At 47.2% G+C, this 25,228-nt stretch overlaps 1 protein-coding gene across 6 annotated transcripts; it reads left to right on the top strand.

Annotated features, from left to right (window-relative positions):
* Positions 1-109: 109 nt before the first annotated feature.
* Positions 110-23,329, top strand: KIF9 (kinesin family member 9). 6 transcript variants are annotated; one of them, XM_042834287.1, is made up of 22 exons: positions 110-195; positions 2,503-2,599; positions 3,174-3,339; positions 3,433-3,539; positions 4,183-4,407; positions 6,069-6,152; positions 6,274-6,366; positions 6,903-7,050; positions 7,558-7,622; positions 8,657-8,734; positions 9,336-9,404; positions 9,797-9,901; positions 10,275-10,379; positions 11,000-11,055; positions 12,194-12,284; positions 13,392-13,516; positions 14,164-14,346; positions 16,436-16,644; positions 18,305-18,484; positions 20,155-20,270; positions 22,411-22,515; positions 23,122-23,329. In XM_042834287.1, the coding sequence occupies exons 2-22, from the start codon at positions 2,504-2,506 to the stop codon at positions 23,227-23,229; spliced, it is 2,514 nt and encodes an 837-aa protein (XP_042690221.1). In that variant the 5' UTR covers positions 110-195; position 2,503; the 3' UTR covers positions 23,230-23,329. The 6 variants fall into 6 exon arrangements, with proteins under 6 accessions (XP_042690221.1, XP_042690223.1, XP_042690222.1 ...); XM_042834289.1 differs by lacking the exon at positions 10,275-10,379; XM_042834288.1 differs by lacking the exon at positions 23,122-23,329 and having other exon boundaries at positions 21,830-22,499.
* Positions 23,330-25,228: the final 1,899 nt, after the last annotated feature.

Genomic DNA, 25,228 nt, shown 5'->3' with positions numbered 1-25,228 from the left:
CCGCACGTTGACCCCTCCCGGCCGCCGTAGCGCGGCCTCGGCCCCGCGGGAGGAAACGCTCCGCCTCCCGCTTCCGCCTCGCTCAGCCACTTCCGGTGCGGCGGCCGGAAGTGTGTGTTGCTATGGGAACGCTGCACGCAGCTCCGCGCCGCCTTAGCGGGGTCGCTGCGGTTTGGCCTTGTTGAGGGGGTGCAGGTAGGTGCCGTGTCACCTCGTCCTCTGGGCCTTGCCCTGCTCCTCAAGGCCGTGTCCTGCTCACAGCTCTGTCGCCCCCTCCTCAGGGTCCCGTCTCATCCTCGAGGTCCTGTGACTTCCGCATCGTCTCCTTGCCCCGGCCACCTTAAGGGCCGCGCCACCCCCTCCTCAGGGCCTCGTCCACTTCCTCAGGGCCATATCGCCCTGTCAGTGTCCCATCACCCCCTGAGTTAAAAATTTCCTCCTAATATCTAATGTAATCTCTCCTCTTTTAGTTTAAAGCCTTTCCTGTGTCCTATCACTACCTATTCATATAAAAACTCAGTTTCCTTCCTGCTTATAAACCCTCTTTAAGTACTAAAAGGCAACAGTGAAGTCTTCCTTTCTCTTCAAGGAGCCTACAAACAGGAGGGGAATCAACTGTTTGAAAGGGTAGATAACAGCAGGACAAGGGGAAATGGTTTGAAGTTGAGAGAGGGGAGATTTTGGTTGGATGTCAGGGGGAAGTTCTTCACAGAGAGAGTGGTGAGGTGCTGGAACAGCTGCCCAGGGAGGCTGTGGATGCCCCGTCCCTGGAGGTGTTCAGGGCCAGGTTGGATGGGGCCCTGGGCAGCCTGGTCTGGTATTAAATGGGGAGGTTGGTGGCCCTGCATGTGGCAGGGGGTTGGAGCTTCATGATCCTTGAGGTCCCTTCCAACCCTGGCCATTCTGTGATTCTGTGATTCCGAGAGCCTTCTCTCCTCCAGGTTGCACACCCCCAGCTCTCATCCTGTCCCCATAGGAGAGGTGAGCATCCCCGTGCCCTCCCTTGGACGCGCTCCCACAGCTCCAATCCCTCCCCCAGCATCGCTCCATGCGGGGCCCCACGAGGCAGTCACAGAATCACAGAACAGAATATTTATACAGTCCCCTCCCTGTCCCCGCTGCCACCCCTCTGCTGATGCAGCCCAGGTTGCTGTCGGCCTCCCGGGCTGCAGGGACTCACACTGCTGCTCATGTGCAGCTTTTTGTCCATGAGGACCCCAAGTCCTTCTCCACAGGGCTGCTCTCAGGAAGTTCTTCTCCCAGTCTGTACTCACAGCTGGGATTGCTCTGACCCAACACCTTGCACTTGTTGAACCTCGTGAAGTTGATGTGCATCCACTTCTCAAGGCTGTGCAGGTCCCTCTGATGCCATCCCTTCTTATTGCCTCAACTGCACCACTCAGCTTGGTATTGCCTGCAAACTTGCTGAGGGTGCACTCGATCCCATCATCTATGTCATTGATAAGGATGCTGAAGATGACCAATCCCAAGACAAACCCCTGGGGACACCACCTGTGAAACAGAGCTGTTGACCTTCTGGCTGCCCTTCTCCTTTGAGTATTTATTGTTCAAAGAGGGAGGGAGTTTAGAGTGGTGAAGCAGCCATAGACACAGCTAGCTGACCAACAAATATGTAGTTTGCTTTACAGTGCTTCAATAAAAGTTCCTCTGCAGGCAAAAGCCAATTAAAAATCAGACTGGTTATTCCTGATGAGCTGCAGGATATTGTGTTTCTACTCTGTTGGCTAAAAGTATGCCAGAGAGGCGTGGGGCTGTTTCCTTCCCATCTTCCAATGGAAGCAAATATTTCCAGGAGTAATGGCTTTCTCCAAACACTGAACAATGGGCACTGCATTGTTGCAGTGAGGAAAATTCCCCTCGTTCTGAATCTGTTTTCTCTCTCTCTGGTTCGTGTTGGTCGCATCAACCCCATGCAATGCTACAGCTGTTGGTCAGGCAGTGGCACAGCTGCCCAGGGAGGTGGTGGGGTCACCATCCCTGGAGGTGTTCAACCTTGGAGATGTGGCACTGAGGGCATTATTGGTGATGGGCTGGACTTGGACTTGGTGATCTTAGTGGTCTTTTCCAACCTTCATGATTCTATACACAGGATTTTTGCCATGAGTTGTCAGACGTGTGCTTCTCTTCTGGAAACCTGAAGACCAGGTGCTTGCTAGGAACTAAGAAATTCCATCTTGTGTTCCTGCAGTGATTTTGCTCTGCAGGGCTAAGGGGAGGACAAGCTTGAGTTGCTGGATGTTAACAGGACTGATGCACAAGAGGAATTTGTGCCCAGTTCTCCGAGCAGAACAATGCTGGAAGTAATTTCCTGCAATCGTTTGCCCACAGTTGCTCCTCATGAAGGATAGAAACTGCAGCTGAACATTCATCAAGACTCTATTCTAGAGCTCTACTACTCTATCACTCCTCTTTTGGTAACCAATAATACATTTTAGGGAAAGCAACACTTTTGATTATTCTTTTTTCTTCTCCTCTGTTCAGAATGCATGCAGCTGAAAAGAAAGTCCGTGCCTTTGTGCGAGTCAAGCCAACAGCTCATTTTGCTCAAGATGTGATCAAGTTTGGGCCAGACAACAAGGTAGATAGAAATGGATTGCAAGTGCAAACTGCTTGAAATTTGATTCCAATGTTTCTCAAAGAAATTCTTCCGTTCCATGAAGTCATACAGAATTTTTTTGGCTGATGACCTCCTGAGTTTGGATCTGCAAACGTGGCAGTGGTTCACGTGCCTCCTGTGATGCAGTCCCTAATGGAAATCCTGCAGAGGGCTGTGACTGATCCTTGAGGAGTGCCCTGTGGTAACCACCATTTCATCCTAAGAGGTTTCCCTATGGTGCAGTCTGTTTCTGGTCCCCAAATGCAAGTTCCTGACTTGACCTTCCTTGTCAATACAGACCTCTGTTCGCTCAACTAATCATTTCCCTGGCACCCCAATCCAGACACATCACTGAGAGATGAGCCTAGCCACGTTTCCTTTTTTTTCAGAACATCTATGACTAGAGTATGGCCACAAGGGTCAGTAAAAACACATCACTTGTGCTCCATTTTCTGCTCACTTTCAGCTCTTCAGTGAGTGGATATTTTTTGGACGCTATCTCCTGAATCTTTTCCTGGCTATTGAAGTCACCTTTAATTCCTTTTTTGGGTTTCAGAGCATAGATATATACATCAAAAAAGATGCCAAGAAGGGAATTGTGAATAACAAACAGACCGACTGGTCCTTCAGACTGGATGGTGTCCTTCACAATACCTCCCAGGAACTGACGTATGAGACTGTAGCTAAGAAATTGGTGTCTGAAGCTTTAACTGGCTATAATGGTAATCTGCAGCTCTTTTTGTTATTTGGTGTGGTGGTTGAGAAATGCAGAGATTCCCTCCTGAGTTTATTTTTTTGGTTTGAATCTTTTCTAGGTACAATAATGTGCTATGGGCAAACAGGGGCTGGTAAAACTTACACAATGACTGGAGCAACTGCAGAGTACAAGCATCGAGGCATCATACCCCGAGCTGTGCAGCAGGTACAGAGTATCTGCATGGGGAAAGAGACTGAAAGAAATGATAGCAACTCACTCGTATCAGTTATTGCTGATACTCTTAAAAGTGCTTTAACACGGTGAAAACGTTTCACCTGATCTCCACCAACTCCTTTTTGCTTTGTTTTATCTCAACGATGATCATTAAGGAGAGAAAGGATCCTGTAAAATATGTTGTACCTTCATTTTACTGTGCTGTGACCTTATGCACTGATAACAGTGATATTGCAGAGCAGGATGGAGTGATAAACCAGTGTGGGGGTGTTATGGATACAGCCTGAAACAAAAATGGGAGGAATCAAGCAGTTATGCTGTATTGTCATTCACAGAGGTTGTTCCTGTTTGATTCTTCTAGTTCACACAATGGGTTGCTTCCCAAATGTGAGAAGGTCTTCAGAAGAGTTGTTTTCAAGATCATTGTTCTGAGAAACTAAACTAAAGTCAACCAAAAATGTTGCCTTACCCTGTCAGCCCTCAGGCAACCACAGTTCTGAATTAGCTCTGCACACAAAGATGAACTTCCAGCTGTTCATAAAGCCATAAATAGCTTCTCTGTAAAGCCAGAAATAGCTGGTAGCTCTGTTTGTGAGCTAGCCCTGCCACTGACTACTTCTTCATCCTTGTACAGGTCTTCAAAGCAATCGCGTGTTCTGTTGATTCATTCATCACTGTCAGGATATCCTACTTGGAAATCTACAACGAGACACTGTGTGACCTTCTGTCCACCACGACAAGCAGTGGGGCCAGTGACGTGCAGATGGCTGTAGTGGATTGCCCACAGGGTGTTTATGTGAAAGGCTTATCTATACATCCTGTTAGCGACGAGGAGGATGCTCTCAATCTCCTTTTTGAGGCAAGGAGCGACCAGTATTACGCCTCATCTGTTGGTTATGTTGCTTGGCTTAGCTGAGGGAAGTCAGTGATGCAGGGGGTGGGTGGTCAGGACTGCTGGAGGGAGGTTCACAGAATCACACAGAATCACAGAATGGCCAGGGTTGGAAGGGACCTCAAGGATCATGAAGCTCCAACCCTCCTGTCACAGGTAAGGCCACCAACCTCCCCATTTAATACCAGACCAGGCTGCCCAGGGCCCCATCCAACCTGGCCTTGTACACCTCCAGGGACAGGGCAAAGGTTGAGCCCTTTCTGTTCTCTTACAAGGGGTAGAAGAACTGGTAATGCTTTGTAGTCCACGTTCTTGCAAGGAAAATGTCCCTTGTGCAGAGATTCTGAAAGATCTCCATAGAGAAACCCTGGTTTTAGTGTATTCCAGGGTAAGTTGAGTGCTGGAGGAAATATGTTAGAGGTGAGGCCATGAAAAGTAGCTTTGGAGATTTCAGGTCGCACCAAAATGGTTCAAGTAGCCAGAGACTGCCTTCATGTCATCAGACTTGTCTGACATAGCAGCAAACTGAAACTTCCCTGATCATCAACAAAGATGTCAGTGAGTGCCTCAACATGAAGGAATATTTGGGATCCCTTCAGATCCACCAGCTGACCTGCACTGGAATTTCTTCCTGAAAAACAACACACCTGTCTGGCCTAGCTATGTGCTAGGACAGTGCTTCAAGAAAAGAGCCTTTCCAGAGCCACTTTGGGATTGCTCACAGCACAGGTCCACCCATAAGATTTTACAGCAGGGATGTTCACACCGTGGGTTATATTTGTGAAGGAGGTCTGCTTAACTCGTGGCTGCATCCTTCTTTCCATGGGAGCGCTTTATTTCCTAAGGAAAACATGAGTAAATCATTAGTTCTGTTTGCAGGAATTGTGTTCTTACCAGGAGCCATCTGGTGTCCTTAAAATCTTTGGCTTGCCTTTTCATTAAAGGAAGCACAGTGCCCTAAGCTAGGCCCTGTGATTCACAACAGCTTCTGTTTTCCTTCTAAAGAGAAGAGGGAAGATGGTAACACAGCTTAACCTTCATGCATTTGTGTAGAGGTTTTCACATTAGTTCTTGCTCCTGAATCTAGGCTCTAGTGCAGTGCCAGTCACTTCTGGCCCTCACCAGGTAGACTAGCAGTCCTATCAAGCAGTTGCAACATAATTTGCAGTGTTGTTTTGTTTTTTATTTCTGTAAGCATTATACAAACCTGTGGCTAGCATAGATGTGGTTTTCTGTGACATTTAAAGCCTGGGGAGCTCTTTGGTTCTCATCAAGAAACTGAAACAGCTAGGGAGGTGTTGAGTCTCCACGAGGCTTACCGACTGTTCTTTACAAAGCCACAGCTGTGAGCTAAGCCATAAAAGTGGAAATACAGACAACGTGGTTTCTGGTAAAAGGCACAGTTACAGTGAACTGACCCTTAGCAGTGTTGCAGAAATGCTTTCAGGAGCCTTTGAATAAGAAAGTGAAGCAAATACCACGTGCTGCTCTAACCAACTGAATCTCAGTCTGCAGAACAAAGGCTGAAGCATCACTATTCTTATTTCAAATTCCTATTTCTAATTTCCCTTTATTCCACTGGTGCGGAAGCTTAAAAACACCATCTTCAATTCTGCCTTCATTTGCAGGGTGAGACCAACAGAGTGATAGCAGAACACTCGCTGAATAAAAATTCCTCCAGATCTCATTGCATCTTTACTATCTATATTGAGGTAAGAGCTCCAGCAGCTTTTTCTAGGGACTCTAATGGTTGAGGATCTTTACACGTCTGGCTTTTGCTGTGTGTCAGTTTTGCCTGCTATTAAGTGCACTTTATTTTCTTTTCCCCTTCAGTCTCGTGTCAGAGTTCTCTCAGATATCAGATGCATTCATTCTAAGATCAACTTGATAGACTTGGCAGGCTCCGAGAAACTGAGCAAGACCGGAGTAAGTAGTGGAAGAAATGTTTCAGTCCAGGGGTGGGCAGGCCAGTCATCAACAAGTTGGAGGTGAAATTGCAGGGCTTTCCACAACAGGGCTCAGCCTGTAACCCAGGCTCTGTTAGTTTACCTGCTTTTTATCATTTCTCCACACAGGGAAGGGCCACAGCCATCAGCCCTGATAAGGAGCTCATGATTTTCCTCTTTGTTCCATGAGCCGCAGTGCAAATCTGCAGCCTTGGGTCACAGCAGGCAAACTCTTAGAGCAGAAAGTTTCTTAGAGCTCAGCACTGACCTCTGCAGGTCCCATGTGACGTTCTGTTCACAGGAGAAATCCCGTGTTACAAATACAGCCTTTCCCCACCGTGAAGGAAGCTAGCAGATCTGGTAGACTTGTAATGAAGTCTCTGCAAACTCACGTTTTCAAACTGAAAGGAGTTCTACATCACAAACTGGGTTGGTCTGAATGAGATCGCCATCCTGTTCTGCAGTTCAAACAGAAACATCTATCGTGGAAGCTTTGCTTTTTGCTTTCCCTTGCAGTCTGAAGGGCGGGTGCTGAAGGAAGCCGCGTACATCAACAAGTCTCTGTCATTCCTTGAGCAAATCATCATTGCCCTGGCTGACCCGAAGAGGGAGCACATCCCCTTCCGGCAGAGCAAGCTTACCCACGTTCTCAAGGACGCCTTAGGTAAGAGCTGTGGCTTGCACCAGCCCCGTGTAGAATGCATAGAAAATAGTGTTTCGGTGAGCCTGTCAGCGCTGAAGACTCTTACACATAAACACATAAACTCAGAGGGATGTGTGAGGTATTCCAAGCAGAAGTGATTCCATGATTCTGGGAAGTCTTGCCCTGCTCTTACAGGAGGCAGTGGCAATGTCCTGTCAGATTATCCTGTACTAGCCAAGGGTTTTTAAAATCCTCTGCTCTGATTTATCCAGTTTCAAGCCTTTACAATTTGTATTCTCATTTCCTTACTGCACAATCAAGAGGTAAAAAACACATTTCACCTTCATTTCTAAGTCATTCTGTATCTGGGACTTTAGAAGGGCACTTACAAACCAGCTGTGGTCCTTGTTGCTTCTTTTATTTTCTATTCTCTATCAGCACATGATGTATTATTTTCTGTACAAAAGGAAACAACAACAAAATTAAATTCTTTACTGTCTTTTTTTTTTTTTTAATCTATTGTTTCAGGGGGAAAATGCAATACTGTCCTAGTGGCCAATATCTGTGGGGAAGCTCTGCATGTAGAGGAGACTGTAAGTTGAGTTTATTTCTGCAGAATTGAAGTCTTTTTCACACTGCTGTTGCAATTGTGTTGGCCATAAGTTAAGGAGTATCTTCTGGAGGGCTGTGGCAGGAGTCCCAGGGAAACATCCTGTCTCATCCATCAGAAAACTTGGATAGCTCCTCTTATCTCAATGGCTCAGAGAACAGATTGCTCTTGTCAATCTGCTTCGTGATGCAAACTGTGCAAACCAGCCTGAATGATGGCAGGTCCAAACAGCAAAAATCCAAGCACTCTGGATGGTATTAATTATTGTTGTTGGTTCAGCTCTGCAAATGTGTTTTGAAAGGTACGTAACGACACAGAGTCAGTGGAATGGCACCAGTTCATGTCAGAACTGAGCTGGCTTTCAGTTGGTTCTTGGGATACTGGAACCAGGAGTAGCATCCTAGCAGTAAGGCTGTGAGAGAATAAAATTGGCAGAAGCCTCACTGTGTGAAATGGATCATCCTAACCACATCTGTGACACAGAGAAGGGAATCATCTTTCTGTTTGCCAAGAGCCTTTTAAAGAGCAAAAAGAGGAAACACAGTCACCTGCTGTGGGGCTGTGATCAAGGCAGAGTGCTGTTCATCTTCTATTTGTGCTGTGGTAGCATCTAGAAACAAGGAGAATTACCCAGGAAATGGGAAGACTTTCTGGCTGCAGCTTGCAAGATACAACAATTGCAGGAATTAAGCCTGAAAGGCTCTGATGTATGTCTCAGGGATATTAGGATGTGCTATTTGAATGAGAAGTGAGATGGGGGATAAGTCTGTTACACAAAGAACTGTCCACACACAAAACAGAAGAGACAAAACATCAGCTGAAGCTGGCTCATCACACAGCAGCCAATGAGCACTGGAAGATACGTTCCTGGAATCCCAAACTCTGTGATGCTGGATGGAGTTAGATACATTTTACTTTGCTATGGACTGGGATCTGATACAATTGAATAATAACAGATTATGAACATCGTGTCCTCACCAATATATCTTTCAGTTACTTAAAAAACGTGTTTTTCAGTTGTCTTCTCTTCGTTTTGCTACCAGAATGAAATGGATCACAACAGAGCCAGTCGTTAATGTGACATATGACTCAGAGGTACGTAGAGAAAGGCAATGAAAGGAGTTATATTTTCTCATTTCATTAATATTTAGGATAATTACCTTAAGAACCTGAGAGAGATTTGGTAGTTTAATGAAATTCCACTCATCAGCCAGCCTGAGACTGACTACATTCAGGTATATCAGAAAACAAATAGATTATTTTAAACTCCTGCCTCTATTAAAGTTAATGTTGGAACTCCTACAGAGTTCAGTAATGGTCAGAGTGGAGCACTGCTTATTTCTTTGCTTTCAAGACAGTATTTCTGTGTCCTGAACCTGAGAACCCCTACAGCACCAGAGCAGGAAAGCAGCAAGTTAATAAGCAGGTAGCCTTTTTCTAGATGGCTTGGGCTGGCTCTGCAGGCAGTCCACCCAGGACACAACAGAAGCTGTCCTGTTGGAAGCCAATCAAAGGCAAAGTGTTTTTCAGACTCACTATTTCACTGATGCAAACCTGACAGCCAACTCTGGGGGAGCTGGCACACAGCTGTGATGTTACACAGCAGTTCAGGATATGCTGCTTTTCAGCAGGTTGGGTTTTTTTTTTTTCCCTAATGGCATTTGGTCATTCACTTACCCTTCTGTTTTCCTTCTAGGGAACAGTGAAGACTTTGGAGAAGGAAATCAGTCTTCTGAAGCAGGAGCTGGCCATGCATGACAGCTTGGTGAGGAACAGGCTGCACCACCATCAGTGGTCCTAATTAGGGTTGTCGTGATCATTGTTTTGCTGTGGAATCAGTCATTCAGTACCCAACGTGACTGTATTCTTCTTTCTGCCTTCAGCATAATCTGATGGGGTTTAGTCAAAGCTCTGTGCTGAGACTGTGCTGTAGCTTCATTTGTTATGCAGTGCAGATTTTTGTTTAAGACTTGTGAAGCCACCTTCTTGTTTGGTTAAAGTGTGAAAGGGAATGCATTGCTTTCAGCATGCTTCCATGCCCCATGATCTGAAAAGAAGTCACAATCAGAAATTAAACACGAGGAGACCGATGTCAGCCTGGCACTTGCTGAGGTCTCTGTAATCCACTGACACTCAGTTGTTTGCCTTTTGTCTTAGGTAAATCGTTCTTTGGTGACTTATGGCCCTCTGACTGATGTCCAGGTAGCAGAGATTAAATCTCAAATCCATAAATATCTACAGGGAACCATTGATGAAATTGATGTAAGTAGCTTTTTAAGTAGAAAAGGACTTATATGCTGCTTCCTTCCCATTTTATTCCAAGGCAGGAGCAAAGAAAACCTCTGAAGAGGTTGTCATTAACTTGAGAAATGCTACAAAATCGTGTGTGTATATATTTGTCTTGTTAGGGTCTGTCTCTTTGTTTTCATAGAATTCTTGCTTTTTTGGAAACTTAATAATAACCCCTAGCAGAGTCATAGGCTGGGGGGAATGTGGCAGGAAAATGGCCTGACAGAGAAGAACCTGGGGGTGCTGCTCAACTTGGTAGGTCAGGCTGATGGTTGGACTTGCTGATCTTGAAGGTCTTTTCCTTTTTCTGAACGATTCTATTATTCTATGATTGTAAATGAAACAGCTTGAGATACTCCCTCTCATCTCATGTGAGCACTGTCTTCTCTCCACATCTCTGTGTTCTCCCTCCAGCAGGCAGGAATGGAGCAGAATAAAGGTTCATGTGAAGGTGTGTTTTACCTGGGCTGCAACATGTGATGCGGGTGGGCATGGAGCAGGAAAGGCAGAGGACAAAGGAGTTTCACACAGGGAGTAATGTCTTTAATGGGACTGAAGAATCTTTTAGAGTGAGACTAAAGAGCATTTCACATTGAAGTCTAGAATCTTAGACCGTGGCAGACCTGAGTGCAGATTCCTGCTCAGCTGCACTCCCCATTACTTGCCTATGTTCCTCTGAAACAAAGACAGTGTGGCTCAATGACACTTCTTTGATATCGTGGGTTAGATGCTAGTTCTAACACAGTCCTGGACAGCAGTGAGAAGTGACTGCATAATTTGCAGGTGGGTCAGCAGGTGCCCTTTGTGCCATTTGTAAAACTGCTGTTGATAATTTGTTACCTTGCTGACTGTGCACCCCATGGAATTGATCACAATCTATCAGATTCCTCTCTCAGAGCAAGCAACTTATCCACCTCCAGCCAAGTACACTATAAAGGTGTCTCTCCTTCAGTGCTCATACCCACATATGGGAAAGCAGAGCCCTCACAAGCTGAGATATTTGAATTGGTGCAGCTGATCACAGCATGGAAATGCTTACTTGTGTTTTCACTGTATGCATCTTTTCCTCAGATAATGAACTTCAGGCAAGTCCAGGAGGCATTTAGGCAGTTCAAGCTGATTGTAAGGTAAGATGTTCAGGATTGATGTATTTCACAGTAAGGTTTAGGAACCATATCAACTGGGATATCACACTTACTTAATGGGTGGAAATTAATTATGACGTATTATGAAGTACAGCAAATATTGAGGAGCATGATAAGAATGGTGTGGCTGTTTCCAAGGAAGTGTTCTCTGTCCAAGTGGTGTGGAGGTGAGAAAGGGTGAAAGTGTTTGCAAGTCTTACTGGTGAGTAAGGAGAGATGTTCTTTTGGGCCGAATGAGGGAATGTAAATGGCAGGCTGGGAAAAATGGGCAAGCAGTTTCCATGTCATGAAACAGCAGAGAACAAAGAGGGATGAGGCTGTTAGGGCAGCTAACCAACCATTCCATAACCAACCATGGTCTGGCGAGGCAGCAGATCACAGAGTCGTTATTCCAACTTGGAAAGGACCCGTAAGGATCATCCAGTCCAACTCCTAATTAGATTTTTCTGCTGTAAGAGCGACAGCAGGATGCTGCTGTAGAAAATCTGCCTGCTCTTGAGAAACTTGTCTTAATTCAGCTGTCTGTAATGTCATCAGACCAGGCAGTCTGGTTTTTCAGGGACCAAAGACCAAAGTGGTAACATTTCCACCCATCGTTGTGGGTTTTTTGAACTTCAGACTCCTTTTATTGTGCTGAAGCAGCAGGTTTGGGGTTTTGTTTTCTTTTTAACTTGCAGATTTGAATTGATTAGTTGAACAGTAATAATAATTAATCCCATGGACAGTGCTTCACCTGATCCTTTCAGTGAACAAAAAAAATCACTGTTTGCAAACCTCCATGCTAGAGTAAGATTTGATATTTGAGTGACATGCCTGAAGAGATGTGATATCATTTAATTTAGACTATTAAAAGGCTCTGCTAAGTATTTAAGTATCCATGAAAAGCTTCCATAGGCTATCCAGTCTAAAAAAAGAAAGGACAAGGAGAATGGGAACAGGTTACAACACTCAGAGGAAGAGCAGAAGGATCGAGACAGGGTGCTTGGGTATGAGATCACAGGTAAAATATACTTTATTTGGAAACGTGATGTCAGGAGGTATTCCAGCTTTTGGCATATGAAACAGTCCTTCAACACAACGGTAAGGGGCTGCTGTTGTGTTGGTTTTTTTTTCCCCAAAGACAACAGGAAGGTGAAGTGGAAACCAGATTACGAAGCAAGTATGTTCTGATAGACAAAAACGACTTTGCTGCTATTGCTGCTGCTCAGAAGGTAATGGCTGGTGCTTAGCTCCTGCCCCAAACCCAATGTGGAATTCTCTTCTTTGCTTCTGAACCTTGAATTGCCTCAAGCTGAGAACTTCCCATTGAAATCTGAACTCAGAACTACTGGTGTGATGGGTGAGTGCTCTCAGCAGGCACTGCTAACCAAGTAGCATTCCTGTCAGCTGAGCATTTGGCCCATAATTTGAAGAGAATCATTTACCAGGTAGGAGTGGAGAAAGTCTAAGCTGATCTAAGAAGGCGACCTGCCTGTCAGCCAGGCCCAGATCACCTGCATCTGATGAGGCCCCTTTTAACCCTTATAAATTCAGGAGCAATACAAGCATATGCTATGGAAACCATAAATGCAGCTGTCGACTCTGACCTATAGTTTTCATCACAAAATTCTTTCTCTCTGAAGTGGTTATTTCCTTGCCTTTCTTTCACCCAGTAATGGGGATAAAACAATCATTATCTGCTCTGCAGGGCATCTCCTTGTTCTGTGGTTTAACTGTAGATGCTCTGAATATTTGGGAGAAAAAGCCCAAGGGAAAATGTTAAATATTTGCCTAACAAAAAAACACACGATGGGCCTATTCAAGTCTCTATTTAGAACTGACAAACAAAGCCAAACCTTGAGAGAAGTAGATTTTAACATCTCTTCCTGTTTTATGAGTGGGGCAGTATGAGAGAAAGCATAAAAACTGTGATTCTCTTACACTAAATGAAGACTTCTGAGGCTGCTTTTCCATTGCACTGTTACTAATTGCACTGTTACTAATGCTGTTTGTGTTGTATCATCAGTAAAACACTATGAATGCTCTCTGAATCGTTCAGTATCTACAACTGTCTAAAGTTTTGGGGGAGATTTGTAGTAAAAGCTTGAACTTATTTCCATGACATGAGACCCAAGGAATATAAAAAATTCAGCATATGAATCTGTAGATAATTTTGGCTTTTAATTTGTACTTTATAAATGTTCACATAGTGAACAAAGATTTCCAGATTAGGTTCTATAGCAATATGAAGTCACTGTTGGGTATGGGCCGGATATCATGGCCTAGACAGCTGCAGAGCTATTCCTCCTGGTCCATATTTTATTTCTTCCCATGTTCAGTTGGGTATAGTTGATGTGGATCACCATTTGTTGAAGAGACGAGATGTGGAGACCAGACCTACCCCAGTTTCACCCAAACCTGATGAGAAGAAGAAGAAATTCAGGACAAGCAGTGAGCAGTTCAAGTGAGTTCAGCAGCCAAACTACTCTCCTTATTTTTATTTTTCTCTTGGACAACATGTTGTCACACGTGGATGGAGGCAGAGAGGGAGCAAGGAAGGGAACAGGCTGGTGATGACATCAGGAGACTCGTTAAACATGAAGGTTATCTTTAAAGTGTTGGGTAGAATGAGATCTGCCAAGTGGAAAGAGAAGGGGGCAACGGACTGAGGAGCAGGTATGGAGTGAAACTGAAAAGAGGTTGTGAAGGGGAAGAGGGAACAGCAGAAAGAAAGATATTAGAATTTGTAGGAGTGGTGTCCCTGAGAGGGCAATTTCTGCAACTGCTTCTGTGGCTTGGCTCCTCCCTGACATTTCCTTTAAATCCTTGAGGAAACACAGAGATAAACCACCAAGGCTTCAGTAGCTGCATGAAATGGGCGACCTCTCTGTGCAGTTCTTCTCTAGGAAGATGGAGAGAGGTCTGGTGAACACCTTCCTTGGTCTCTCTGAAGTCACACCGACTATCCCAAGCAGACCAGGCTGGTGTTTATGTAGGAGAGCTGAGAGAGGATAGCTTTTGAACTGGCAAACCTAACACCTACAGCATGCTTTGGTTCCAGTGCCCTCTTACAAAGAAATTAATCTGGTTCATCTTTTTCCCCTCTATCAGGAAGGAAGGAACTAAAAGCTTCTTTTCTGGGAGAGACCTGGCTGCTCACTTACCATCAAAAAGCCAGGTAATCATTCCCACCAAGAATTTGAATGTGAAAGAGAAAGCAAGGAATGAGGATACAGCAAAAAAAGATGCACAGCCCTCAAAGCCAGTCTCTGAGGAGATTTCCCAGCGGCCCAGGTAAGCCTCTCCTTAAAGGGTGCTTAGCCTATCTGCCAGAGGATGGTTTACACCAGAGTGGTGGCACTGTGTCTCCCTAGTACAGCTACCTGCTTCAAAGTAAATGGGAGAATCAGAGATCTTCACTGCTTGGATGCAGAAGTACACAGTCACGTAGCAGTGTACCAAAGTATGCTGGTGCCTGTCATCTTCTCCATCTGCTTTGAGCTCTGTGCTGCACAGTTGAGTGTGTTGAGTGTTGAGTGTGAGGTCTTTACTGACCAAGAGTCAGTTCCTGACTTAAATGCTGGCATGTTTTTTTTTCCCCTTTTTCTGGGTATTCTGGAACACGCCTGCAGCTTTAACCTTCTGCCATTTCATTACATTTCCAGTTGGTCCCATGTAAAATCACAGTACTTGTCACCCCTTGGTCAGAGTGCAGAGAGACCTCATGACCAGCCACCAAACTCCAGACACTCATGAAAAGAGGGCAATATCTGCATGAGGTCATGGCAGGAAGTTCCGTATCAGGGCGGAATTGTGGAGAACTGCCAGAAACACAACAGTGTGCTCATCATCTGCTTGCACAACAACAGAAATACAGCACTGATTTGCATTTCTTTCTTGATGGTGTTGACGGGGTAAAATATGCACAGGGTACAGAGACCAAAGATGCTTTCTGTGAGGATGTGCATGCAGCTGTTCAGCTCCCAGGAGCTCAGCCAGGACCCCACACAACCCAGCCTGCACACTACTTTTCCCATCTCCATCTGCTGTTGCCAAGAGCTCCCAGCAAGCAGTGCAGCTTTGAATTATTAGGAGTATCTCCATTGCCCTTGTGGAAGATGACTGCTTTTTTCTTGTTCCTGCAGCTGGGGAGAGCATCTCAGGGTGAAGCTGTCCCAGGAGAGTTTGCTCCTGAAGAACCTTAATTTGTTATTGGCACAGGTTGCCTAAGGAGGCTGTGGATGCCCCATCCCTGCAGGCATTCAAGGCCAGGCTGGATGTGACTCTGGGCAGCCTGGGCTGCTGGTTGGTGACCTGCACACAGCAGGGGGTTGGAACTGGATGAGCATTGTGCTCCTTTTCAACCCAGGATATTCTGTGATTCTATTGTGTTCTTCCATGCCCTCTGCATGTATTTTAGTATTCTTCTGAAAACCGTGGCTGACAGGGAAGGCTGCTGCTCCAGCTGCATATGGCACAACCCCAAGTTGAATGGCTCAGCTCTGGAGCTGAGCTGCCAAAGCTGTATAGTCTGCCCAGTGGCCATTGTGCAGTGCTCTGCCAGCAGTTTGGCAGGAAAGCAGTCTCATGCAGCCTTTGAAATGCCTGAAAATGCCCTTAGGAGATCAACCCGTGAAAAGCAGCGGATGGTTTTGTTTTGACCAGGCTGGACTGAGGGACATGAAGACTTTAAGTTCCTTTCTGCTACCAGACCCACGCCACTGACCAGGAACAACCAGCAGCACAGAGCAGCAGCATGTTGGAGCATGGTGTTCCTCCTGCGGTGCCAAGGGTCTCGTGAGATGCTCTCCTTTTGCTGTGTGTGCTTTGTGTTGAAGTAAAAGGTGCTCTTTGTGGGGGCACATCTGCCTCAAAGCTATTTCAGAGAGAAGCCAGGACTGACAAATGCCACTTTGAATTCAGTCTTTCAAAACAGGCTGAGCTTAAAGGCCATGGGAGGCAGCGGCGGTGTAGAGCAGCCAACTGTATGCAGCTCAGGGCTTTGCTTGGCAGACGTTGCCAGGCTGTGCTGTGAATCCAGCAAGAAAAGAACAAAAGCATTTCTGTTCAACAATAGGGAGGAACGGGATTAGTTGTTTTTCTGAAAATTCAAACCGTTAGAAATCCTCTTTCCAGGAAAGAATCAATTCTGAGACATCTAAGGAATGTGATTTCCATGGAAATAACTCTTGAGGGAGTTATGTAGGGGGGACAGGAATGGCACAGGATGGTACCATATGCAGCTGGTACAGTGGGATCCTCAAAGGTCCCATTGAAATACCATCCACAAACCTCAGTGATGGCCACTCCCATGGTCTAACTGCAGGGCAGAACACACTGAGCTCCCCACAGCTCCATGTGTCTTCTTTGAATTCTGTTGCAGCTCCCCTCCATTGAGGGCAGTGGCATTTGAGCAATTTAAGGAGGAGTGTGGAAGTGAGATCAACAGGATCTTTAAAGAGAACAAAAGCATCCTCCTCGCCAGGAGGAAGAGAAGCAGTACGGTTGCCCGGAGGATCAACATCATCAAACAGGAAATGGAGGACATCAAAAAGGCTCTGGAGGCTCAGAGGCAGGAGCGGTCGCAGCAGGGTAAGTCACTGCATGCAGAATGGCCAGTAAGAACCTGGCAGGAGAGGGAGCTGCTGGTTTCAGAGCAGTTTCAGTGGTGGGACCACTACACCCTGCTGCTGCTCGCCATCCTTTATGCCTTTAGCTGTGCAGCTGGCCTTGTGGCTTGCCACCTGATTCCTCCTGCATTGGAGTCCTCAGCACTTCTCACTCTGTGCTTTGATGCTGACAAATGCAGGTCAGTACAGTGCAGAAGTCACAGAAACATGACACAGAATGGCCAGGGTTGGAAGGGACCTCAAGGATCATGAATCTCGTACCTCCCTGCTGCATGCAGGGCCAACAACCTCCTCATTTAATACCATACCAGGCTGCCCAGGGCCCCATCCAGCCTGGCTTTAACAACTCAAGGGACGGGGCATCCACAACCACTTTGGGCAGCTGTCCCAGCACCTCACCACTCACTTTGTAAAGAACTTTCCCCTGACATCCAACCTAAATCTTCCCTCCCTGAGTCATGGGGAGGCCTTACCGTGGTGGAGATTTATTGCATCTCATATAATCATAAAACAATTGGGTTGGAAGAGACCTTAAAGCTCATCTAGTTCCACCTCGTTGCCATGGGCTGGTTGCCTCTACCAGCTTAGGCTGCCCAGGGCCCCAGCCAATGTGGCCGTGAGCACCTCCAGGGATGGGACATCCACAGCTTATCTGAGCAGCAGTGCCAGTGCCCTACAGTCTGAGTTCATCTTGATTAGTGTCTGGCTTATGGAAGTCAAAATCCCAGATTGCAAAGTGCTAGAGGAAAAAATGGGGGTAGGTACCTTGATACTTTGCTGCGTTGAGATGTTTGTTAGGTAGAATATGCCTAGAAAGCTTGTCAGATTTTGTGCTACCTGCAGCAGGGAGGGAATGAAAGAGAAAGGGAATGGTCAGTAGCAAGAAGGCCCTGAACAGTGAGCCATGGCCCCTGCATTAGACTTCCTAATGCACAGCTGGCTTCCATTTCCCTTCCTGCAAAACAGCTCTTCTGTCTGTGCTTTGTGAGAGGTCTCTTCCCATAGGGTCTGACACTGCACAACACAGAGCCCTTTTGGCTAAATGATGAGCAGTGTCAGCTTGAAGCTATATCAGAGTGAGCGTTTCTCTTTTCACAGACTCATTGCTTTTTTGGAGCCTTTGCTCTTTATGAGGACATCCACCAACTCGTGGGGTCTGGAAACTGCAAGAATAAACCCATCTGAGGGAAACCAAGAACTAAAGATGTTCGAGGGAAGCAGCTTTGGCTTAATGGTGTCCAAAGAGCTGATCAGCCCTTTGTCCCCAAAGGGGACACCGCAGGAGCCATGGGGAGGGGTTTGAGGGTTTTTGGGGACAGTCTTTGTTGTAAGAGCCCCCACAGCCTTATGTGAGAGCTCCCAGCAGGCTGCCAGGTCCACTCCGTGCTCCTCACCTGCTTCTCACATGGATTGATGGCTGAGTGGGTTCAGGAGTTCAGGTATGATTTCTGCCCCACACCACTGCAGCGTTGTCTTTGTAGAAAGCATGTCTAAGGAAACATCAGTTGTGTGGTTAACCTCAGTATAACCGGGTAACTACCGTGTGGTTCGAAGCATCATGACTGTGCTTCGTCCCTCTCCACCCTCACAAGAAACCTTAATTTCCTTTTCTCACCCTCCAGGAGAGTATGTTGATGAGAAAGGACGCCTCATCATTGATGAGAAGGAGTTTTTACTCATCATGAAGTTAAAGGACCTGAAGGAAGAGTACAGATGTAGCTATGCTGAACTGCAGGACCTGAAGGCAGAAATCCAGTACTGCCAGCACCTGGTGGACCGGTGCAGGAACAAACTCATCTCAGGTACTGGCACACCAGGGCAGCTTCTGAGCAGTATTCAGCAGAGTTGGAGTGCTCAAAAGCATCTCAGCACTTCACCTTGCACATAGCAGAGGGTTGAAACTAGATGATCATTGTGGTCCTTTTCAACCCAGGCCATTCTATGACGACGACGATGATGACTTGTTGCATATACAACAAGCCCCTGTCATTCTCTGTTGTGGTTTTTCTCATTGCCTTCCTGATTTGTATTTTGTTGATGATAATTATGTGTTATCTTTTTATCTTTTTTTTTTTTAATTATTATTATTATTTTCTGCCATACCATTGGATTTCTGTAGATTCTCTCTCACAGATAATGACACACTGCTCCCTGGTCATGCCACTAGATGCATTCCTGTGGGGTAAGAGTCAGTAGTAACGCTCTCACTGATGGCCCTGGTTCTCACCTTTGATTTCTTTTAATATAGATGGTGGCTAAGGAACAACACCTGCCTTTGGCTCTGAGCTGCAGCTGTCTCCTCTGTACCCCTGGGAGATGAGCATTACTCAGATTTCAGCACTGCAGTAGGAAGCAGAGCTCAGTCCTTTTAGCCTGTTCTTCACACGAGCACAGCCCTCGTGCTGATGAGTCACACCTCTGCTTTGCATGATCTGGGAATTCGTGGTGTGCTCCACTGCAGGCTGCTCAGTTTAAGTCTGCAGGACCAAGAGGGTGGTCCTGTTGTGTGCCTGGGTTTGTGCTTGTGATGGAAAACAGTAGGTGCACAAATGCCAGCGTCCCAAACATTTGGATGCTGTGGACATAGCAACACTTCATCTCCTACAAACTTGCCAGAGCACAGCTTGTATCCATCAGGGAATCCCACATTGAAAGAATTGTGTGGCTTGTTCTGGCAGGTACACAGGGTCAAATAATGATTGCACAGTAAGTTTGCCACTGGTTTCTGTTGGACCTGGGTTTGGTATTTTTGGGGTGCTCCAGATGATTGCTGTTTAAATGCTCAGGCACAGACCCACTCAGACAAACATCTGTGTCATCCCAGATCGAAGAGGTCAGCTCAGAGCTGAAACCAGGGTGAAAAGTCAGCAGTGTTGCATCATGTCCACAGTGTCTGCACTGCAGGGTCTGTGTTTAATATTGCTAATTACTCCTGACTCCTGTGTCACAGAGCAGTGGGTTGTACTGGGGGATGCTGCCTGTGAGGAGCTGCTCCTGAAGTGGGGAAACGTGCCAAGGGATCAGAGCAGAGTGCAGCTGCTTGCTGGGAAATGCCCAGTGTTATAAAGACAACATGCCCACTGCATGGCAGCACCTGTTGTGTGTTATCACTGGCTATTATGGGATGGAATTCGGCTGTGCTTCCTCAGCATGTGCTTTTGAAATCCGACCCTCAAATGGCCTGACCACTCCAAATTGCCAGCTCCCTGCTCCCAAGCGGCTTGTGCAGGACCAGTGCCACCTGGTGGCCTGCCTCTCTCACACTGTCCCCAGGGCCATCAGGTCCTCACGAGCAGCAGCCTTTGCCAGCTGACAGTGCCCTGTCTTTATTGACGAGTTGTTCTAATAGGTTGAAACTTAGGAAATTGGAGCACTGAGGTCCTGCCTGGCCCACGGGCAGGGAGCTGGAAGAAATTCACCTTTGTCTCTGCTCACTACAGCCCTGTTTATCGCAACCCACTTTGCTTTGCAGAGTTTGAGATCTGGTACAGTGAGTCTTTCCTCATCCCCAAGTATGTGCAGAATGCCCTGAAGCCCAGTGGCAACATCAGACCTGGAATGATTCCCATAAACAGAGTTATGTGCCTGGTGAGTTTTTCCTGGCAGCTTTGCTTCTTCTTGCTACCCCTATGTTGTGTGGTAATGAGGGCTCAGCTGAGCCTGTGGGAGGAGGGCATGGCAGCTCTGCCCCTTTCTCGAAGCAGCGTGGCACTGAAATGCTAGCTGACATGATGCAGAGAGCAGCTATCTGGAGGTGCTTCTTGCATTCCCATCAACTTTGCCACGAAGAGGCTAAAATAGGACAGAGTGATTGAAGCACCCAGTCATCTGCTGACTATCAGCAATCAGGCAAAGTGCCCAGAGGTGCGAGGGGCAGCGGGGAGGCTCGTTTCCAAACTGTATGATCTGTAATGTTTACAGCTAAACTATTGTGTTTCATGTTGTGGCAACTGGCACTTAGCTAGCCTTCTGCTTAGAAACCAACTCTTTGGGACATCCATCCTCTTCTGTCATTCCTGACAATGGACATTTCTCTTAAGCTTTTAATCACCAGACTTCTTCTTTGCGTTATTCTCCACTGAAGTTATTCCAGTCCTTCCCTGTTAAATGTCACACTTGAAACCTTAATGCTGTTTGATAGGAATGTGGTGGCAAGGCTTCCACTCTGACAGGAATAACGGGTCCATCCCACCCTGAATTAGTCCCCGTCTGCCAGGGACTGACCACTGCCTGGCTGCAGATCCCTTCTGGGCAGCTGTGTGGACATGTTGTAGATCCATCTGTCCCAGGAGGAGCAGGAGCCAGCTGGGAAGGACTGTAAATGGGGCATAACTGTGTGACCCCCCTCCCTAAGTGCACGGCCTTATTTCTAGCCTGCCTGTCACTGGGGGCAGGGTGGCTTTAGTTCCCAAGAAGGAAAACTGAAATTGACTTCTTTTGTCTCCGTATGTCTGATTATTTTGACTGAAAATCTCAGTGAAGCATTTTCTTTATTCTCTCCTAGAAAGGCATGCAAAGAGTTTTGAAGCTAATCATAGACAGATTCCTCCTATCCTACTGAAGTTGTTCCCTTGAGATTATGAATAACAAACATTATGTAAGGAAAAGATGTATAAGTTTGCTTTTAAACAGAATGCTGTGATGTATCAGCCTGGAAAACTGCAGATGCAAACTCTATGCAGAGAAGAGCCTAAAAAGCCCCAGCCAAAGGAAAAAAGCAACCCAAACCCCTTTGGATGATGGTCAGCAGGGAGGCTGACTGCACTGCTCCAGGGTTCCACTCTTTGGGGAAAAGAGGAAAGCCATCACCAGTCACTTTTACCAACCAGGGTTACTCAGTGTATTCACAGAAACTCCCTCAATGCTTTCCAGCCCTGGATTTGCTATCATCACCTCAATTAAAACCCAAAAGATGAATGAAACGTGCCTTTTAGCAATGTTTTGCAGCTGTGTCAAGCTGATGATGTCACAGGCAGAAATCTTCACACAGAGGTTAAGCAATGTCCCTTGGAATGCTGTTCAGCACTGGTTTCTCTTTCTGCTTTCCCTGAGAGCAGGTCACTGAGGTTCCCAGTTAGTGCCACTGGCAGTGCTGCTATTCCTGCAAAGGTTTCTTTCCTTCTTTTGACCATTTTTTCCTTTTCCAGACTGATTCTCCATTGCTCTCATCAGGGTTTGCACCTTTTCCTCGTGCTTTGAGTCAGTGTGGCCATTCACCTTTTATCACACCACAAAGTCACTGTTACCTTCTGCAAGCTGCTCGTGATCAGGAGGTGACCAAAGAATCTGCCAGAGTGCTCCTCAAACATGGACACATTATGCACTGGCTGATACCTGATTCCACGATTCTCTAACTCTAAAACATTGTGCTTCCATTCCACCCATGCCCTTCCTTGGTGCTCTCACGCCATTCAGAACGTTGCCTGGAGAGATGTGGGCATGGGACAGAACGTGCAGCTCAGAGTTCTTTCTGCTGGGAGATCACCCTGCAGTGGAGACAGTCCCATGGGTAGATACAGCTGGAGAAGACAGCTGAGGAAACTCCCTCCAAGATTCTATGCTTGCAGATGGCCTTTGCATAAATTCCTGCCCAGATCTGTTCAGCTAAGGAAGGGAAAGGGGGCACCTACCACTCCCAGCCCGTGTCCTGAGGCTTCTGAGAACAATGCAACAAATGGCATTAGCCACAACGTGCGATTTTCACGTGGCTCTGTCTTTCTGCTGGCAGGAGGAAGATGAGCAGGAAAGGTTCGAGCGGATGCAGGAGGAGATGCTGCCCTCTGGGCCGGATTCTTTCTCATTCTACAAGGCAAAAATGAAAACTGATCAAAAGGTGATGTCAGCTGGGCACAGTTCCCTGTAACACTGCCAATGTGTGCAGCGAGCAGCTCTGTGCTTCGCTGCAGGGCTCCTCTAGGCCTGCTGCAGTTTGGCCACAGCCCTTTGGACCATACTGGATGGGTTCTCCAGCACAGCGGAGCTCCTTGAGGTGTTCATTGCCACTGGGTGATGTACGGGCCCCATCCTATTGCTGAAAAGCAATCCCAGCACTTTTCACCACTACTTCCCTCCTGGCAAAGGCTCACCATAAATTACCAGAGGCCAAGAGCTTAGTGGAACTTCAGAAAGATTTTAGAGCTGCACCGTTAAATCACCGTGCGTTTTTTAAGAGAACATCACAAAACCAATGCCTCAGTTCTGGCAGTGAGGAGAAGCTCCCAGGCTGAGTCCTAAGGGCTTCTTGTGCCCTCATTCAAGCTTGATGGCATTTGCCACCAGCATAGCAACGCTGCTGTGACGGAGCTGCACCCTTCATGGTTCCTATTTGGGCAGCCCTACTTGGGAAGGTTGGAAAGGGTGTTTATTTTGGCAGGGAAAATGCTTTTAACTGATGAGACTTCTGAAAATAACTGGTTTTTTGTTTGTTTTCTGTTGCCAGCACACATACAACAGAGCCATGTCATCCCTCAAACTAATGCACAAGAAACCTGGGCACATCACAGCTGCAGGGAAGGACAGAGCCCTGCCGTTTCTGCATGTCACATAGCAGACTGGGGCTCGCCTGGCATTCAGCACAAGGGGGATGAGCAATGTCACTTTATTTTCACAACTGGTTTATCAAAAATAAACAGAAGGGAAAAAAAAAATAGCAAAGAAACAACTTGCTTTCGTGCAGCTAGAACAAGTTACTGGTAATCAGACCCAGAGCTTGGCCAGGATGCAAGCCAGGGAGCTGAAACAGCAGTGCTTGTTTTTGTGGGTGTCCCTGCACCACGCAGTATGGTGGCAGAGGGGTGTCATGGGCACCCTGCACTGCTCCTGCCCTCCTTCATCCTGGGGACAGAGCCTCCCAGCCTTATTCTCACCTGTGCGAGCATCAGGGCACATTTGTGCTGACTCCATGCTCTCAGGGTGGATCCTGACAAGCAGGAGCTGATGAGACCCCTTGAACCCCATGGCTCCAGCGGCCTGCTCTGGAGATAGGTGCACACAAAGAAGCATTTCCACCAGTTGCTGAGCGTTAGATACGGCAGTGTTGAGTTACAGCAGCCTCCCCACCCCAGGACAGGATGAGATCAAAGCTGTGGTGAGCACTGTGCTGCTTTGCCAGGCTGCTGCCACCTCATCCCACACAGAACCATGGCTGGGAAGGGCAAGCTCTCCTCCCCAGCCTGCTCTGGTTTGCATGGATGACCTGGATGTGGGACATCTCCACTGCAGTGCGACGCACAGCCCATTGCTGTAGCTCTTCTTCCTTCCACCTGCTCCTTGCTGAAGCTCTGTGGGCTGCTGCACCTACTGTGAGTTACAGCATCCTGAGCTGGGGGTTTTCACCTGAAACACTGGGAAAATTAATTAATCCAAGCTCTTTGCTTGGCTTTAATTCCTTGCAGTTTACTTTGTTGCTGTAATATCGCCTGCTCAGCCCAAGGGCTAGTGATAACAGTGTGTGTACACCAGCCTTTTCTTTGTAATAATCAATTTCCAGAGGCTTATAAAGCAGCTGGAAGTTCAGCCCATGCAGAATTTCCCAAGAAAATGAGCTCTCCCCCAGGGAGAGAGAAAATAATCTTCGAAAGGGGCAAGAGCAGCTTTTAGCCATCCTGGGGTGTTCGTGTGCTGGGGTGCTGTGTCCTGTGGTGCCAACGTCCACGGGTGTGATGGATCCCTGGAGATCCTGCAGAGTGATTCTGGGGGTCCCAGTGATCCTGGGGTGCTGGTTGTCCCAGGGATGCTTGTGTCTCGTATCCTTGGGTGTGAGTGACCCCAGCGCTGATCCCAGGAGGTAATCCAGGGGGTTGACAGTTGTTTTGGGGTCAGGGGGTGATCCTGGCATTTCTGATGATTCCAAAAGTCTTGGTTGTCCCAGGGGGTGATCACAGGATTGCTGGTTGTCCCAGGGGTGACAGTGTCCAGGTGCTGATCCCAGAGGTCCCGTTGATCCCACGGATCCTGGTACTGATCCCTGGGGTCTCAGAGCTGATCCCGGGGCTCCCACTGATCTCAAGTGTCCCAGTGGTGATCCTGGTGTTCCTGGTGATCCCAGGAGTGACGGAGTCACGATGCTGATCCTGGGGGTCTCAGTGATCCCAAAGGCCCCAATTGGGCACTGGTTGTCCCGGTTGTTCTGACAGCCCCGAAGGGAAGCTGGTTGCTCTGTTGAGTCCCAGTTGTCCCATTGGGTCCTGGTACTAACACTTGTCCCAGTAGGTTCTGGTTGCCTTGTTTGGTATCAGGTTATCCTGGTAGGTGCTGGCTGTCCTGTTTAGTCCCAGCTGTCCCAGTAGATGCTAGTTCACAGTCCCACTTAGTCCTGGTTGTCCCACTAGGTACCGGCTGTCCCAATGAATGTTGATTGTCCAGATTGCCCAGTGACGCCCTGGTTGTTCTGTTGGGTCCTGGTTGTCCCGTTGGGTCCCAGTTGTCCTGGCTGCCTGGGGTGGGGGATGGTTGTCCCACTGGGTCCCGGTTGTCCCATCGGGCTCTGGCTGTCCCGGGTGGGGGGTGGTTGTCCCGTTGGGTCCCGGTTGTCCCGGTTGCCCGGT

Source organism: Centrocercus urophasianus, unplaced genomic scaffold, assembly GCF_019232065.1.
Source record: "Centrocercus urophasianus isolate 14NV4802_14NV808 unplaced genomic scaffold, USGS_Curo_1.0 seq_448, whole genome shotgun sequence".
NCBI classification, from domain to species: Eukaryota; Metazoa; Chordata; class Aves; order Galliformes; family Phasianidae; genus Centrocercus; species Centrocercus urophasianus.
Note: the sequence above shows the minus strand (reverse complement) of the source record. Positions and strands in the feature narration are given on the sequence as shown.